The 16,756-nt window shown below is 45.0% G+C and overlaps 1 protein-coding gene across 1 annotated transcript in view; it reads left to right on the top strand.

The window, feature by feature from the left end:
- The first annotated feature begins 1,798 nt into the window (after positions 1–1,798).
- RBBP6 (retinoblastoma binding protein 6) overlaps positions 1,799–16,756 on the top strand; it is a 15,724-nt gene continuing 766 nt past the window's right edge. The window contains exons 1-15 of the mRNA XM_010132230.1: positions 1,799–1,947; positions 4,238–4,326; positions 4,460–4,556; positions 5,363–5,502; positions 6,397–6,569; positions 7,316–7,419; positions 7,855–8,189; positions 8,934–9,027; positions 9,107–9,185; positions 9,291–9,348; positions 9,402–9,404; positions 10,485–10,847; positions 11,206–11,307; positions 12,686–14,431; positions 15,433–16,715. Coding sequence (XP_010130532.1) covers positions 1,879–1,947; positions 4,238–4,326; positions 4,460–4,556; positions 5,363–5,502; positions 6,397–6,569; positions 7,316–7,419; positions 7,855–8,189; positions 8,934–9,027; positions 9,107–9,185; positions 9,291–9,348; positions 9,402–9,404; positions 10,485–10,847; positions 11,206–11,307; positions 12,686–14,431; positions 15,433–16,715 — 4,735 coding nt within the window. The 5' untranslated portion in view covers positions 1,799–1,878. The remainder of the gene's footprint in view (positions 1,948–4,237; positions 4,327–4,459; positions 4,557–5,362; positions 5,503–6,396; positions 6,570–7,315; positions 7,420–7,854; positions 8,190–8,933; positions 9,028–9,106; positions 9,186–9,290; positions 9,349–9,401; positions 9,405–10,484; positions 10,848–11,205; positions 11,308–12,685; positions 14,432–15,432; positions 16,716–16,756) is intronic.

A 16,756-nucleotide genomic window follows, 5' to 3' on the forward strand; every position in this document is an offset into this window, starting at 1 on the left:
TATTTCGACTGATTTAAGGGACTTGCAGGAAATACTTCAGTAGAAATTTAAGAGGGGAAAAAAAAGATGGGAGAAGGTAGGCTTGTGGAAGCGGACCATTGGGCAGACATGCTAAATAGTACATGAATCGCTTGTTTGCTGCTTTTGAGAACTGTTTGGTGGAAAGGAGGCTACCACCTCCTTTAAGAAATTCCTCTGTTGCCTGCAGGCGATATAATAACTGCTTCCTAAAAAATACAAGAGCTCAGTAATAATTTATTAACTGTTATATTTCGCTTATGGTCAATACTGGACTGTTCAGCGCTAGACTAGAGCTCTCCTTGTTTCTTGTTTGTTTATGGAAAACCACAGAATGATGGCGGCTGTGTCTGCCCTGGGAAGACATAGGCCTGTTTTGCCATGTCAGACAGGGTGACCTGTGGAGCAGGAAGCTGCAGAACACTTGGTCAGGCTAGCTTTCACAAAGCCAGGGACAGCAGGTGCTGGAGAGAAGGAAAGTGGAATCTTCTGGGTGGAAATCTTCTTGCAGTGGAAAGCAGGTCTCTGTCTCCAGATTCGGGTGTTGTCTCCAAAGGCATGTTTTCAGGGTGTTTTGAGTTAGTGATATGGTGATGTTGTATGTGCTCTCCTAAAGGTACAGGGAAGGAGCAAGGAGTTGTCTTCTGCGTGGAGATCTTTTTTCTCCCAGAGTCTGCTAAAACTGCTCCCTTTAATTCTTCCACTTTGTTAGGTAATAAAGAGCAAGAGCTTTGTCCAAGGAAGGGTTTCAGTTGCTCTTCTGATCAATTCAGTGACCTCTTGAGGAGAGCTGTCCAGTTTACACTGTCAAATTGTAGTTAGGTTTTTGAACAACTTCAGACACAATAAGCAGTGATTCCCCTGTCTTTCTGAATGTTGAGTGTCAGCGTAACTGCTGCTTGTGGCATCGGTCAGCGTGCTGGGAAAGAGCTGGTGACAGGTTAGGGTTAGTTCTCACTGGACACTGCAGTCCGTTAGTACCTAGGGGCCTGGGGACTTCCTTCCTGCAGGCTGTTCCAGTGGGCAGCTGGGAGGGAGGAGTGTGATGCAGTGGAGGAGAAAAGTACAGGATTGCGCTCAGAGTCTGTATTTTACACTTCCTTGCCTTTGTTCATTTAGTACCTGGCTGCTGTTAAGAACTGGTTTGGGTCTGGTAGCAGGGAAAATGGTAACTCCTCTCACTCCCCAGAGCCATGTGGATAGCATGGCCTGTGGTCTAAGGAAATGCAAGAAATCAGTTTTCTCAGTTCTTGTAGGCAACTCCATCATGGTAAATACCTTTATTTATATCACTTAAGCAGTTGGTTTTTTCTACTCAAAGTGGGGGGGTTACTTCTGTGGCTGGTGTTTTGGGTTGGTGGTTTTACTTGGGTTGGGAGTGGGGGGATGGTGATTTTGGCATTTTTAGACTTAGTGACAGGAGGGGTGAAGACATGGCTGTGCTGTGTTCTGACAGGCAGCTACTGTCTGCATAAAGCATAACCATGTGCATATCGATGATGAGGCATTGAGTAATTCACAGATTAATCTGAAAATAAGTTTCCTGATAAATGTTTTGTTAAAATCCTTTTTAGCTGCAAATTGACAGCTTCCCTACCCCTTGGCCTTAAAGTAGTTGTGAGCATTTGACGAGGGTCCCCTCAGAGGTGCTCGGGAGCAGTAAGTTGCTCTCAAGTTGGTGGTTTTAGTTTCTTCTCATTAACCACACAGACACTCCTCAGCCATCGTGGGCTGGACTTTGTTTTGAACAAACACAAATTGCACTAGGTTGGAAATGCCTCTTTGAGGGACGGTCAGAGGGTGTAGTGCAGACTGTACTAGAGGTTAACTTTTGCTGTGTTTTGATTGTAGAACTTGAATATGTGTTTAATTTTTTGTGAACAGATTGATGACTCTTCTGCATCTATTTCTCTGGCCCAGCTTACTAAGGTATATATATATATTCTTGTCAAATACTTTAAAGAAAAGTGTTTGCTTCCTATTTTTAAAGTTATGCTGTGATCTATAGCTGGATAACTGTTGTAATTTGAGCAAAACTTTAATTTTTAATAATTTAAAGTATTTTAACTTTAAAATGTGTGTATATTTTGATACTATCCTGTAAAGAGTAGTTCCCAGTTTGGGAAGATAGAAGGGGAGTACCTTATCAGCCTCAACATAATGTTGCAGTATTACTCATCTTCAAGACACAAAGAAGAAGCCCTTCAGAAGCTGTTTACCGTTTTTCATACGTTTCGTTAATTTTGCATTGGGAACTAACACAATTTTTACAGAAGAATTTAATTGGCTGTAATTTATGGACATTCCAGGGGGGGTTGCAACAGCCAAACTAGAACACGGACAATTGCATGGCTATTTTTGAATTTCTAGTGGTTCTAGTTCCAGATCCCTCCTTTGAACGCTGCCCAGTTTCCTAACTGTAGTGGTGATGCAGTGGACACCACAGCCTAATTTGTTTGAACGCAGACCGTGTAAGTTGTGTAAGTGTACCGAGCTGTTCTAGGAATATACCAATGTGTTTGTGTGGCAGATTGGCAGCTGTGACCGCGGAACTGTTGTAATGCCGTGTGTTGCGATGGAACTGCGTGCATTTTGACTCAACACTGTGTAACTTGTCTGGGAAAGCACTAGTGATCGCTCTTGGTGAACGTAGTGCCAGCCGATCACGTGAGGAGTCCCTCGAGTGACAAAGGTTAGAGGAGGCAGGGCCTAAAGCAGAGTAGCTCATTCTTTCTTCTGACAATAAAAGCTGGAGTTCATTTCCGAGAAAGAAAGATAAATCTCTTCCCACTGGTAACTTCTTCCCTCTCTCACTGCAGAAAATAAATTGTGTACGGTTGGCCACCAAAAAAACCTAGTTTGGCAGGTAGCCACCAAAAGATCTTGGTCTCCATTAGTGCTGTCCCTAACCGTGTCCTTGGTGCTGTTAACTCATGTGAAGTTTTACTCAAATGTGAACAACTGTCCAAGTGGTGTACACACATTTCAGCTTTCCAGAAAATTCAGGTATTTCAGAAAAATGCAGGAACATAACAAAGTAGCTCAAGACTGTTATTTCAGCTCTTTAGGCAGCCTGCCGTAGCCTGGAGGCGATGTGTTAACAGATTGCTGGTTGATGATGACGATGTATTAAATGCCATATTTGAATTTTGGTCTATTCCTACTAATGTTTTGTGGTTTTTGGATGTGTTTTGTAAACCGTTTGGGTTCAAACAAATTAGTCAAGTATCTGTAAAGTTTTCTGTACGTGTTAATGGAAATGATTTCATAGCTGTCGATCTGGATTATGTTACTGTTGAGAAAAACCTGTGTATATGAAAGAACCATTTAATAAAATGTTGAAACTAGTTGGTTGCTTTTGTGAATGAATGCATATAAAACCAAACCATGAGTGGTTGATCTGAGTGACAGGTGCTTGACGGTCCAAATCATTTACAGTCACTCCCTTAGACCCTGCTTGTATCTGGACTAGTGTGTAAAACAAACATTTGGACAAATACTACTAAAATCAGCTGGCTGTGTAAGTGCTGTATTACAATTTGTATGTTAAAAGGACAGAGTCAACTGGAAGAAACCTGCAGGTTGTGCTTCCTGTAGTTAAATCACTTAATATGGAGAATTTGGGGGGGAAGAGGCATTTTGGGCTGCCTGCAGCACATGGCGGTCAGATTTTTACCAAAAATAATCTTTTCTCTTGATGACAAAAAGCTTGATTGCTGTGTCTGAATCTGAATTTCAGCAAGTAGAAACAACTGCCCTGACTCTTGACTTGTCCTTTTAATGCTGCAAAATGTAAATAATGATGCTGCATCCATCTTTCTCAGTGAAATGCGCAGTGGATATCTCCTCCTTCAGATAGTTTGGAGCTTCAGTTTCAAACTGCTGGACAGTGGTGTTTTTTCTGCACATAGCTTCAGTCCACTTGGAAGAAAATTGGATTGGTTACACAAGTCTTGATGTAAGGTACAAACAGAGCCTAAGGTCTGGAGTGCCCAGGAATGCTCTTTTCAAGTAGGTTAATGGGCACGTAAACATCATGTAATGGCGTAAGGACTCCCCAGAACATCTTCAGGACAGCTATGTTTTATATAAGCAGCTGTTTCCATGCAACCTGAGCGTTGTGCTGCTCTTTACAGGATTGGATGAGTGGTGTTGTCTTTGGCTGTGTGGGCTTAAATGTGTTTCTAATGTGTGTGTCAAATAATTGCCTGTTAAACAGACTGCCAATCTGGCTGAAGCCAATGCTTCCGAAGAAGATAAAATAAAAGCTATGATGACACAGTCTGGCCATGAATATGATCCAGTCAAGTAAGTGTTGATAATGTCAAATCTGTCCTTTGAAGATTATGAAAATATTCTAGAGCTGTTTGTTTCAACAAGAAAGACACATGCACACCTTTCTCTTTTTTTTTTTCCCCCTCTCTCCCTATAAAACTTCTAGTTACATGAAGAAACCCTTGGGCCCGCCTCCACCATCATACACTTGCTTTCGTTGTGGAAAACCTGGCCACTATATAAAGAATTGCCCAACAAATGGGGTAAGATTGGGGGGGACTTTGGGCGTTGCTTAGTTTTTAATTTCTGTAGCCTGGCAGCTAATACCTGAATATTCCTGCTAAGAATTGTTTCTCCTGGGGTGAAACACAGAGGCTGTATGGCAGTGTTGCAAAGCCCTTCAAATTCAAGGGAAACCTGGAATTGTAAATGTGAAATTTCCTTTTCTCTAGGTCATAGTCATTAAATACATCCATACATCTTTCTCTGTTAACTTCTGTGTGTATCTTGATATATTTCCGTATTACTGGAAAATAACTCTTTTTATGCAGATTCACAGTTTCTGGTATTTCGAATTAAGCAATGTTGTTTCTGTTGACCCCATTTATTGAATATTTGCATGCCTAATTACAGAGGTCTCTGGTTGAGTATTAATGCTATTTAACGTTAGTGACTGTGTGTCTGTGTGAGGTGTGAATCCAGTGTCCACTTATAGATGGTGAATGTGTTTCACCAGTGACCTGTTCGGAGCCCTGGATTAAGCTTTCCCTCTGAGCTGTGCTTCGGAGGAGGAGCGGGTTTGTGTCTCTTCTCTGAGCGGGTGCTGAGCAAAGTGGTATTTCACCCTCGAGGAACCTGAAGTTAAGCCAAAGAACGTTGATTGAGTTCAAAACACTGCTCAAGCCCTTGGAGCATCTTGGCTGTGTCATTTAGGGAAATAAGTGTGGTAGTCAAGCAACCCTTACGCTAGGTAAATGGAGAGATTAAAGGCTTTCGCGGCTTAAAATAATCATTGAAATATCGTTTAAAGTGTGGGTCATGAAATCTGTCTGCATTTCTTTCTTAACAGGACAAGAATTTTGAGTCTGTTCCCAGAATTAAAAAGAGCACAGGAATTCCACGGAGTTTCATGATGGAGGTGAAAGACCCCAACACAAAGGGTGCTATGCTGACAAACACTGGAAAATACGCGATCCCAACGATCGATGCGTAAGTGTGGAATTACTCGGGCTGACGGAAAGGCGAGCGAGAGAAACCACGTGTGAATGCCTCAGTGGCAATGCACGTGAGGGGCCAGCAGCTGTAGTGACATGACGAGTCACTGTTGTATCTCAGCCTTAAAATCCCTGATACTTTCTGCTATTAAAATGGGGGGTTCTACTGTTCATGCCCCCGGAAGCTGGTTCATCTTTAAGAACCTGCATTTCTGCCAGACGTTTCAGTAGGGTTTATAGTGGGACTCGTTCTCTCGGAAAGCTCATTTTGCTTCTGTCTTATGTTTCAAAGGCTGCTTGCAAAATTTAACAAATAGCTGCTGGATGGCAATTTCCCCTCTCTGACTTTTCTCAGATCCCACTTGTGTGTTACAGACTGAAAGTTTCCTGTTGCTGAACAGCTAAAAACCTCTGCTGTGTGCTGACCGCAGCGGCTGGTTTAAAATGCCCTCGGTAGCACTTCTGTTGTTCTGTCCCGGATCTTCTTTTGTAGGAGCTGGACCATAGACTTCTTCCATTTGTGAAATGTAACTAGAGACTAACTTTAGCCTGAGCCTGCAGTTTACATTCACCCTCTGGCAAGGGAGAGGTGGGATTCATTTCACCTCATTTCTAACGGTCAAAGGATTATTTTTCTACTCTGAGCTAATTAATTTCTTAGTTGATCCTGATGAATGGGAGAGTTCTGCAGAAGGAATATCGTTCCCTCCTTCCTCTTGTAGTGCTGTGGCTGTAGAAAAGTAGTTTGAGTGAAATGTGTTGCAGAAGGCTGGTGTGGAGTGAGAATTCTTCCACCTGTGATCTTTGTTTGATAAAATCCAACTCTTGGAACAAGTGTCCCTTTACCCATCTTTAACTTTTTTCTCTTTCCTTCCCCACCCTCTTCCAGGGAAGCTTACGCTATAGGAAAGAAGGAAAAGCCTCCTTTTCTACCAGAGGAGCCATCCTCTTCCTCAGAAGAAGATGACCCTATTCCGGATGAGCTGTTATGTCTCATTTGTAAGGATATAATGACTGACGCCGTCGTTATTCCCTGCTGTGGAAACAGTTACTGTGACGAATGTAAGTGGTACTGCCGTGTTTGTCAGTTCATCCCGTCTCTTCTGAAGGCAGAAGTCAGAGATCACAAGATTAGTTATCAGTTCTATTTAATGCCTCAGTATGCCCTACATAGGAGAGGGCTCTTCCCCTGTAAAGGAGAAAACAAAGGGGCAGAAAGATTTTTTTTTTTTCTTCGTTTCTTATGTATCTAGTTAAATCCTCTTCACACACGGGAGGACCAGTGTGGGGAGAGCAACTAATTGTGCCGGTGATTACACTGTTCGGTACTGGATGGGTTTCATTTGTCCACAGCCCTTTCTCTCACACAAAATGACACCTCCAGCTCTGGGGACTTGCTGTGGTCTGCAGCAAACGGGGAGTTAAGCATTTAATCCACTTTATTCTCCACAGGAGAGTTGGTTAAAACCTTCAGAACTTGAACCTGCTAATGGTTTTTTAAGAGGTGTTTTGAGAGGGTTTTTTTGAGGTTGGTGACTTCTCCCTGTACTAGACAGTGGGGAAAAGACCCGTTGAAACACCAAGATACAGCCTACTCCACACCTCCAGATGTTACAGTAGTGAAATACCAATCTGTATGGCTGGTTGCGGCACACTAGACCTTTCTTACACTACTCAACGTGCATAGCTACATGCTCTCAGCTCAAGACTGTGTTCACCCATGAATCGTCTGCATGTTTTTGTGATTGATTCAAACCCCAAAAGTTGGCTTAGTTTGGCTAAAACTCCACGATTCTAATTATTTGCAGGTATTAGAACAGCATTGCTGGAGTCTGAGGAGCACACCTGCCCAACGTGTCATCAGACAGACGTCTCTCCAGATGCTTTAATAGCCAACAAGTTCCTGCGCCAGGTAAGGTGATGACTTTCACATAAACTGTGCGTAAGAAAAGTCTGTTTGTAAAAAGCTGAAAGGGGCAAAACCATGAACCTCTCCTTAAGCAGGGATAAATGGAATAAGGCTCAATTTACTTCTCAGGTACATGGTCTGTATTTCAGAGACAGTCTGGCAAATTCCGGTCACACTTGTGTTTCACGATTCATGTTTCACATGACTGTCTCGCTTCAGACTCGGTGTTCACAACGAAGTGCTGTAAGCACGGATACCGAGTCACCCGTCATTAGTGTCAGTGTTCAGTGTGATGTGTTGTCATGTCCAGGTGTTGACGTGTGTGAGGATTAACAGCATTTACAGGAGCTCACAAGGAATTTTACTCTGTGGAGGCTTTTGTTGATGTATCTCCTGAAGTTTCATAGTACCTTTCTGTCAATGTTTTTCTGCCTCTAGGCTGTGAACAACTTCAAAAATGAAACTGGCTACACAAAAAGGCTTCGTAAGCAGATTCAGCAGCAGCAGCCGCCACCACCGCCGCCACCACCACCACCTCCACCACCCCTCATGAGACAAACAATAACACGCAACCTGCAGCCTCTGCTCCGGCCAACGATTTCCAGACAGCAGGATCCACTCATGATTCCATTGGCTTCTCTGGCTTCTCGTTCTTTGTCATCGCTGGGGCCTGGTCAGGCAGCTGGGCTGCCCGTAAATCCGTCTTCTGTGCTTGTCTCTGATCTCCCTCCAGTGTCCCTTCTCCGTGGTGAAAAGCCAGATGGGCCTTTTCGGTAAGTAGATCCGTAGATCAACATGAAGATAAAAGACACCAAAATGCTGAAGTTGGATTGTTCTTCTTGGGCTTCTTCGCTTGTGACATATATCAGTAGTGACGGTTCCAGGTGGTTGTGGAAGTTCTGGGCTTTGTGTTTACTCCGAATGAGCACGCTGTGGTAAGCTGGGAGTGTGCCTTATGCAAGAATCTCCTCAGAAGTATTTGTCAGTCAGTCAGTGCAGGTTCACCCTGAAAGAGGAGCAGAATAAACATTGAAACTGTGAATTTGAAGTATTTACAAACATGAAGGTCTAAGTTTGCAAACAAGTGAAGTGAGGTCATACCAAATAGATGACAAGTCCGTGCTGCTGTTAGGGCTCACGTCCCTGCAGCTTCGCTCCTGGAATGAGACGGCTGCTGGGGCTCAGTTGAATGAGCACATAAACATTTCCTAAGAGAATTTCGGTTCTTCCGTCTTCCAACACGGACATTTGGTATATGTACTCGATCCTTACATGCAGCCAGCTTAATCAAGTGTTTTTCCAGCAAGCTGCCTCTTTAAACTCTTTTTAGTCCAGACTGGCTGCTCGGCAGCGCTTCCTTTGGAATCAGCTAGCTTCACGGTTGTAAATCTGGTGAAGATTATTTTTAAATTTTTTTTCTGTTTTCAGTAGTCAGGCTTTTCTCACCTTGGATTTGATCTTACAGGTAGCACTTCAAAACAGTGTTTGAATAACAAAATAATTGGGTTTTGTTGTAGCGATGCCGATGCTGTTTTACCTCCTGCTCTGGTGACTGCCGCTGAGCTTTCGAAGTCTTCCCCTCTGTCAATCAGCAGTTTGTTGGAAGAGAAGGTAAATTTTATTTTCTGTATGCGGTGGCTCTGGAGTTTGAGTACAGCTTATCTTCTAACAGTTCCGTTTTCTTCGCAAGGGCTACCAGGTGCCCGTGCTGAGACAACCAGCATTACCAAGTCTTCTGGGCCCTCAGGGACAATCAATACCCACAACTGGTGAGTAACTGTAACTTTGGAATTTCTTCTAAAAAATTCCCTTCAGATAAACTGAGTGTTGTTTACCTGTTATTTTTTTTTCTTTCTCCTCTCTCCACTCCAAAGGTCATCCCTTGAGAGCTGGGGCCATTCGCTCAGCTGGTGGCAGACCGGGCTGGGAACTGTAAGTGTTCTACAGAAATTCAGTGTATTATTACTTGGAACTTCTCAAATTAGGTCGTAACAAACTTGCACAATGGCCAGTTCATAATGAAATATGTATGCACAGATAGTTGCGGAGAACACAAGCAGTAATTGATTTTTAAATGGCTTATTTTGAATTAGTGTTAACAAAAGGGATCTGTGCTTGCAGTAGGATTATTTAAAATAAAACCCCAGTACATAATTGCGAAGAGGACTCTGAAGAGCGAGTGCTTTTTGAGGAAACCATAATTACATACAAAAATGAAATACAATTAAAGAATCAGATGGAAAGCCACCCTTTTGATTGCTGGCTGCGCAGGCCTGAAGAAATTGATTTCCCAGTAGAAGTCAGGCTCTGATGTTCGTTCTTTAACAACTTCGTTGATACTGACCAAACAAATTACTGGAAGAGGGAAGGCTGTAATTTTATGAAAGTTTTTAATTTCTTTAGTTTAGTCGTGGCAAACAGCCAAGCTGCTTTCTCTTGACTGGAGAGAGAGGAGTTGGTTTTATCTATTATTGCAGCGTGAAGTTAGCCCTTCCCTTTGGCATGTGTTTGTTACAGGGAGATGGTGAGGGTGCACTATGTTTGTAAAACCTTAAATCGGGGGGAAAAAAACCCAGGATCCATCGCCCATACGATTTAAAATCTCAAATTCAGTAAGCAAGAAGATAGCTATTCAGGGACAAGAAGAGTCCAAATACGTCATCGTGAGGCAAAAACGTAGGAAGAGTATGTGGAATAAGTTAAAAGAAGTTTGAGAGAAGATTAGTGAGTGTCTGTGCCGTGTTGTGAGGGTCAGAAGCGTATCCAGGAGTGGCAGAGGAGCAGTGGGCACGTGGCCTGTAGCAGGTGAGTTGCGTGTAAGCACGGCAGCCTCCGACCACAGTCTGAGTATGAGGAGAGAAAACTGAGGGAGCTGTTGCGGGGAGGATGTGGAAGGCAAGTCTGAGGATCCAGAGAGGAGTGTAGTCTCCAGTGAACAAAAAGCAGGGAGAGAAACGCTGAAGCTGAGACTGCGAAGTGCTCACTGCCATGCTCCCGCTTCATTCGCTTTCCTCTTTAGAATCAGGGCGGAGTGTAACGAAGTGACACGTGTTTTTGGGTTTCTTTAGTTCAAATCGAGGACGCCTGCACAGTGAACGTTCCCAAAGGACTCAGGCCCCAACACTGCCAGCATCAGCACCAGTCTTTGTGCCTGTGCCTCCACCTCCCTTGTATCCTCCACCGCCCCACGCACTTCCGCTTCCTCCCGGGGTACCACCACCACAGTTTCCTCCTCAGTTTCCACCTGGTCAGCCTCCATCTGCTGGGTACACTGTCCCCCCTCCGGGATACCCCCCCGCTCCTGCAAACATGTCATCAGCCTGGGTACCAACACCAGTGCCAGCAGGTCACTCAAACACCATCCCAACGACACAAGCACCTCCCCTCTCTAGGGAGGAGTTTTACAGAGAGCAGCGGAGGCTTAAAGAGGAGTAAGTATTTGGCTCAGTGACGTTGTGTTCTCTTTCATTTTTGTGTTGCGGTAGCGGGTCGCACTGCGGTTACTCTAAAGTGCATCTGACATAAGCAAAAATGACGTAGTGTTTTTTCCGATATACTTTTTTCCGTTGCAGATAGTAAACATGCAAAACCAAACAAAGCCACTGTAATTCTAAAACTTTCCCTAAAACTTGTAGGAATGCTGAACTGGTTTTGCTTAAAGAGGATGTTCACCCTTTGCATTTGCATGCAGTATACATTTTCTCGTATCGGCCATGTTTTGTTTCTTGATGTCTTTTTGTAATAAAGGTCAAACTATAATTGTAATAAAGGTCAAACTTATTTTAACAGGGAAAAGAAAAAGTCCAAACTTGATGAGTTTACAAATGATTTTGCTAAGGAATTGATGGAATATAAAAAGATTCAAAAGGAGCGTAGGCGTTCGTTTTCCAGGTAACTGCTTTACATGTCCGTAATGGAGAAGCAGGTTGTCTAGAGGAATCAGGAGGAGTTCCACTCCACCTGTCGTTAGCTGGATCGGATGATTCAAGGGATTAGCAGCGACAGGCGTTTCACACGTAGGTGACTAGCTCAGCTCTGGCAGAGATTACAGGTGCAGGTGACTGATAGTTATAACTTGGCAGCAGTTGCTGGTGTCTCTTTTCCTAAAGCTTCCCTGTATGTCACCCTTCACCTCCCGTCAGGGTGAGGAGGTGAGAAACTCCATAGGTGTGCTCGCAGGTTGTCTGCATGTCCCTGTTCTGGTGTAACCGTGACCTCAAAGCCCTTCAGAGGAGATAAGTGAGAGGAATGGTCCTCATTTCCTCTTCTATCTCATGCGGATAAACCGAGGCGTTTAACATGGACTGTAAACTGTAGTGGCTTTCGCTAGTGTTTTGTTGACGTTGTTAAATTTTTCTGAGGAATTCAAAGACCAGACTTGTTTGTAAGGAAATCTTAACTTGGTGAAGGACTTTGAGAGGAGGAATGATGCTAATGAACATTTGTGGAATAACGTAAAATGGTTCTTTCAAAAGCAATAAAAACTTGTGGAGAAAAGCTCAGGGTAGCTGATGTTTTCTGTCCCCAACAACGACTCGGGCAGGAGTCTGAGCAGCTCTGTGAGCAGTGCTGTCAGGACCTGTCCCGGACTAACGGCGTTGAGTTGCTCTACTAGAGGCTGAGGTAGGGGTCCTTAGACAGGGCTTTTCTCACAGTGCGGTCACTAGCCTTGGTTAGAGCTAGAGGAATGTGCACGATTTTGCTGGGAGTGTTGATGAACTAGTCCTGTTTGTAGGTTTGCCGTGCAGGGGTTTTTGCACCTTGTTCCGATTGCCAGAGAAGCAGTGAGGTTAAATACGCTAAGCTGGCGTTTTGGAATCGAGCTCTACTGGCTTCAGGCAAAACCGGGTTTTCCTGCTGTGTGATGCCGCTCTGTAGCAGTTAAGACTTTCTCTTTTTGCATCTTACCGCCATAAAAATGATTTGCACTGCATGTAGTTGCTGAGTAGTGAGAAGTGTGCATGTTCGTGTACCAGTAGAGGCCAGTATATGCCACCTTAAATCTGTGGTGGTTGAAGTGAGTGGACGTAGACTTACCCTTCTTGTATGTTTTTACACTAACAAAGCAGCAGCTGTTCTGTCTTGTAAGCAGAAACTTGTGCCTGTTATCAGATTCTTCGGTTTGCAGTAGCGTTATGTCAGCAGCTGAAAGAAGCTTTGACATAAGCATGTGGACAGAAAAAACCAAAACAAATTTAGGAGGAAAGAAAATTAGGGAGCATGGCTTTTTTGAATTAACCATTTATTTTTTTGTTTTGTTTTTTTCAAGGTCCAAGTCTCCTTATAGTGCATCATCTTACTCTAGAAGTTCATATACCTACTCCAAGTCAAGATCAGGTTCCTCCCGCTCTCGATCCTACTCTCGATCATTTAGTCGTTCCCATTCTCGCTCCTACTCACGATCGCCACCGTATCCAAGAAGAGGCAAAGGAAAGAGCCGTAACTATCGTTCTAGGTCACGGTCACATGGTTATCACCGGTCACGGTCAAGGTCACCCCCATACAGAAGGTATCATTCACGGTCAAGGTCTCCGGTATTTAGAGGCCAGTCTCCCACTAAACGGACTATTCCTCAAGGGGAAGGAGAAAGGGAGTATTTTAACAGATACCGGGAAGTCCCACCCTATGATATGAAGGCTTACTACGGCAGGTCTGTCGACTTTAGAGACCCGTTTGAAAAGGAGAGATACAGAGAGTGGGAAAGGAACTATAGGGAGTGGTACGAGAAGTTCTACAAGGGCTACGCTGTTGGCGCTCAGCCCCGACCACCAGTAAACAGAGAGAACTTTTCTCCAGATAGGTTTGGTCCACCTGGGACCAGGCGAGAGAATTCGCCATATGCTCGGGGGCGTAGGGAGGATTATCCTGGAGGGCAGAGTCACAGAAATCGTAGTATAGCTGGAACATACCCTGAAAAACCTTCTGGAAGAGAGAGCCATGGCATCAAAGATCCTACAAAATCGAAAGAGAAGGAGGTGGAGAATCCCCTGGGAGATGGCAAAGGAAATAAACACAAAAAACACCGCAAGAGAAGAAAAGGGGATGAGAACGAAGGATTTCCCAATGCCGAGTTGTTAGAAGGTGCGAGAAAACCAAGAGAACCAGCTACAGCAGAGGACGTAAAAACAGAGCCTCTGTTCATGCTCCCGAGCAGAGATGATGCCACCCCTGTGAGAGACGAGCCCATGGAAGCAGATTCTATTGCCTTCAAGCCGGTGTCTGAAAAGGAGAAGAAGGAGAAGGATAAGCCAAAAGCAAAAGTTGACAAGACAAAGCGAAAGGTAGAAGTGGCTGTTCCTCCAAAGAAAGAGACTGTAATAAAACCAGCTAAAGCTTCCCAAGAGAAGGTGGACACCGATCGTGAAAAATCTCCTCGGACAGAACCTCCTGTGAAGAAAGTGAAGGAGGAGTTGCCAAAGACAGACAGTGTTAAAACATCGTCCTCTCAAAAGGATGAGAAGGCTCTTGGTACCCCACGGAAAGTTCACCCAAAAGTGACAAAAGAGCACCCAGAAACCAAACCGGCCAAGGAGGAAAAGGCAAAGAAGGACCATCCAAAAGAGCCCAAGTCGGAGAAGCCCTCCAACAAAGAGGACAAGTCAAAAAAGCCTGCTGAAAAAAGCAAACCTGATGCCAAACCTGAAAAAAGAAAAAGAAAAGCAGATGAAAAGGTTGATAAAGACCATGAAGCTACTTCCATAAAGGCCTCTAAAGCAGAAACCGCCGAGTCGAAAACATCGCCAAAGGGGAAGACCGAGCCTGATGGTGACAAGGGTGAGCGAACCCCAGAGAAGGATAAGTCTGCTTTTCTTAACAACCCTGCGAAAAAGATTAAACTTAACCGAGAAACTGGCAAAAAGATCGTGAGTGGAGAAAATGTGCCGCCGGGAAAAGAAGCTGTTGAGAAGCCTGAGCCGAGCAGCAGCAAAGTGAAACAGGAGAAAACGAAGGGAAAAGTGAGAAGAAAAGTAGCGGCAGCTGATGGATCTGGTTCAACTCTGGTGGATTACACCAGGTACCTCAGTACATCTTCTCCTTTCCTTCCCTCTCCCCTCAAACGTAAAATCCTTTATGGTGGTTAACAAACAGCTAAATCTACTAAATGAGCAATGCTCTGTGAGCTTTCCCCTGCTGTTACAGAAGGCGAGCAGTCTGGACTGCATGGGAAGCTCATAAGGTAGAGTCACTGGTGACCTGTTCAACACGTACTCGTGGGGTTATTTTTCCCCTCCTCTTACTATGTGTTGACTTTGAGGTGACATTCTGTGTCCCCTCCACATCTTTCTTCAAATCCAGCTCCCTGCCAGCAGCAAGGGTAGCCGGCAGGTCTGTTCCGTGCAGTAGTTTGCATTTTAAAAAGGGTAGGGTGCTGCGTGATTCGCTTTTGTCAGCGTGACATGAGTTACGCCTTGTAGAAATGGCAGCCTGGCTGCCCCCCGGTGGGGCTGGACTGCTGGGAGCTCCGGCTCCGGTGATGCAGCTGCGCTGCTCCCAGTTCCAGTGTGTGACGTGGTCTCATGTGGAGCTGTGACTGTTTCAATGTCTAAAGAACAGGACTAGGCAAACTCACGACATTTAAGACATCGCTGGAGACTTAAGATGGTGTCTCAAAAGTCTAAGAAGTTTTAAAACCATACATTTTTCCAAAGAACTCTGGGAGAGGAGGATAACACGCCGGTTGTCTGTACCCCTCCGTAACTGCTTGCTGACATGTTGAACCGAGAATCTGTATCTAATTTCTCTGCTCTTAGAAATGGGACATGGAGGAATTACCAGATCAGACAGTCCCCAATCTGATAATCTGCGTCCCTGTTAATTAAATGTGTAGCAGAAAGATACTAAGTGAATTGATTGCTCATCATCTTAGTGAGTGGGCTCATCCTTTCTCGTGTCTGTTCCCTTAACTGAACATTTATTGAAGATTTAGAAATGAAACAAAAGCCATTTATGAAGGGTCGGGGGGGTGGCGGTGCGTGTGTCTCCCCCCACACTAAGGTCCGCTTTGTTTCCTCCTAGCACCAGTTCAACTGGAGGGAGCCCCGTCAGGAAGACTGAAGAAAAGACAGATACAAAACGGACTGTCATTAAGACCATGGAGGAGTATAATAACGATATAACAGCCCCTGCTGAAGACGTCATCATTATGATCCAGGTCCCTCAATCAAAGTGGGACAAAGATGACTTTGAGTCCGAAGAGGAAGACATTAAATCCACCCAGGTGCCCGCGAGCGTAGGAAAACCTGCCAGTGTTATAAAAAGTGTGAGTGTTAAGCCACCAAATCCCATAAAACACAGTGAAAAAGAGACGGAGCCTTTGGAGAAAACACAGAAAGCAACAAAAGAGGCAGGTTACGAAAGCTCCCAGCATGACGTGAAAAGTTCAAAAAGTTCTGTCTCAAATGAAAAAGGAAGAACCAAAGACCGGGATCATTCGTTGCCAGACAAGGACACTTCGGAGAAGAGGAAGAGCAGTGCTCAGCCAGAAAAAGACCACTCGGAACGGGCAAGTGAACAAGGAAATGGAAAAAGTGTTTCTCAATCCTCCAAAGACAGCAGAGCTTCAGAGAAACACGACACTGGCCGTGGATCTGCTGCGAAAGACTTCACCCCGAACCGCGACAAGAAATCTGAGCATGAGGGCAGCAGAGATCACTCTAGTTCCAAGCGCAGAGAGGAAAAGGGTGAATTAGCGAGGAGAAAAGACTCCCCTTCCAGAACCAGGGAACCAGCGTCGGTACAGAAAAGTAAACCGAGAGACGAGCGGGCAGAGCCCTCCAAAAAGGCCGCTGGAGATGCCAAAAGGAGCAGCTACAGTCCTCCCCGTGAGCGGAAGCCGACTGACCACAAAGCTGCTCATGAGTCCAAGCGTGCAGCGGAGGAATACAAACCTCCAGATAAAAATGTGGGGAAAGAGAAGGAGAAAGAGAAACATGTGCCAGAGGTAAAGAGCACTAAAGAGAAAGAGCCAGCAGGGCTTAAACCACCTGTGAAGCAGGAGTTGCCTGATGTCAAAACCGAGAAGGAGAACGTGGCTGGACAGACCGACAAGGGTGTGGTCAAGCCCAAGCCTCAGGTCAGCAGCTCCTCTCGGCTCTCCTCGGATCTGACCCGAGAGACCGATGAGGCTGCCTTCGTACCAGACTACAACGAGAGCGACAGCGAGAGTAACGTATCTGCGAAGGACGAGGAAGCTGCCGGCAAAACCCCGAAAGAACCGAAGGAAAAGGCTGTGGAGAAGGCGAAAGAGGACACGGCAGCCCCTGCTGCGGTCGAGCAGCCCGAGGCGAGTCAGAGCCAGAGAAGCCCCAGCGTCAGCCCCAGGCGGAGGCAGAGACCTCAC

This window comes from Buceros rhinoceros, unplaced genomic scaffold, assembly GCF_000710305.1.
Source record: "Buceros rhinoceros silvestris isolate BGI_N320 unplaced genomic scaffold, ASM71030v1 scaffold34982, whole genome shotgun sequence".
Taxonomy (NCBI): Eukaryota; Metazoa; Chordata; class Aves; order Bucerotiformes; family Bucerotidae; genus Buceros; species Buceros rhinoceros.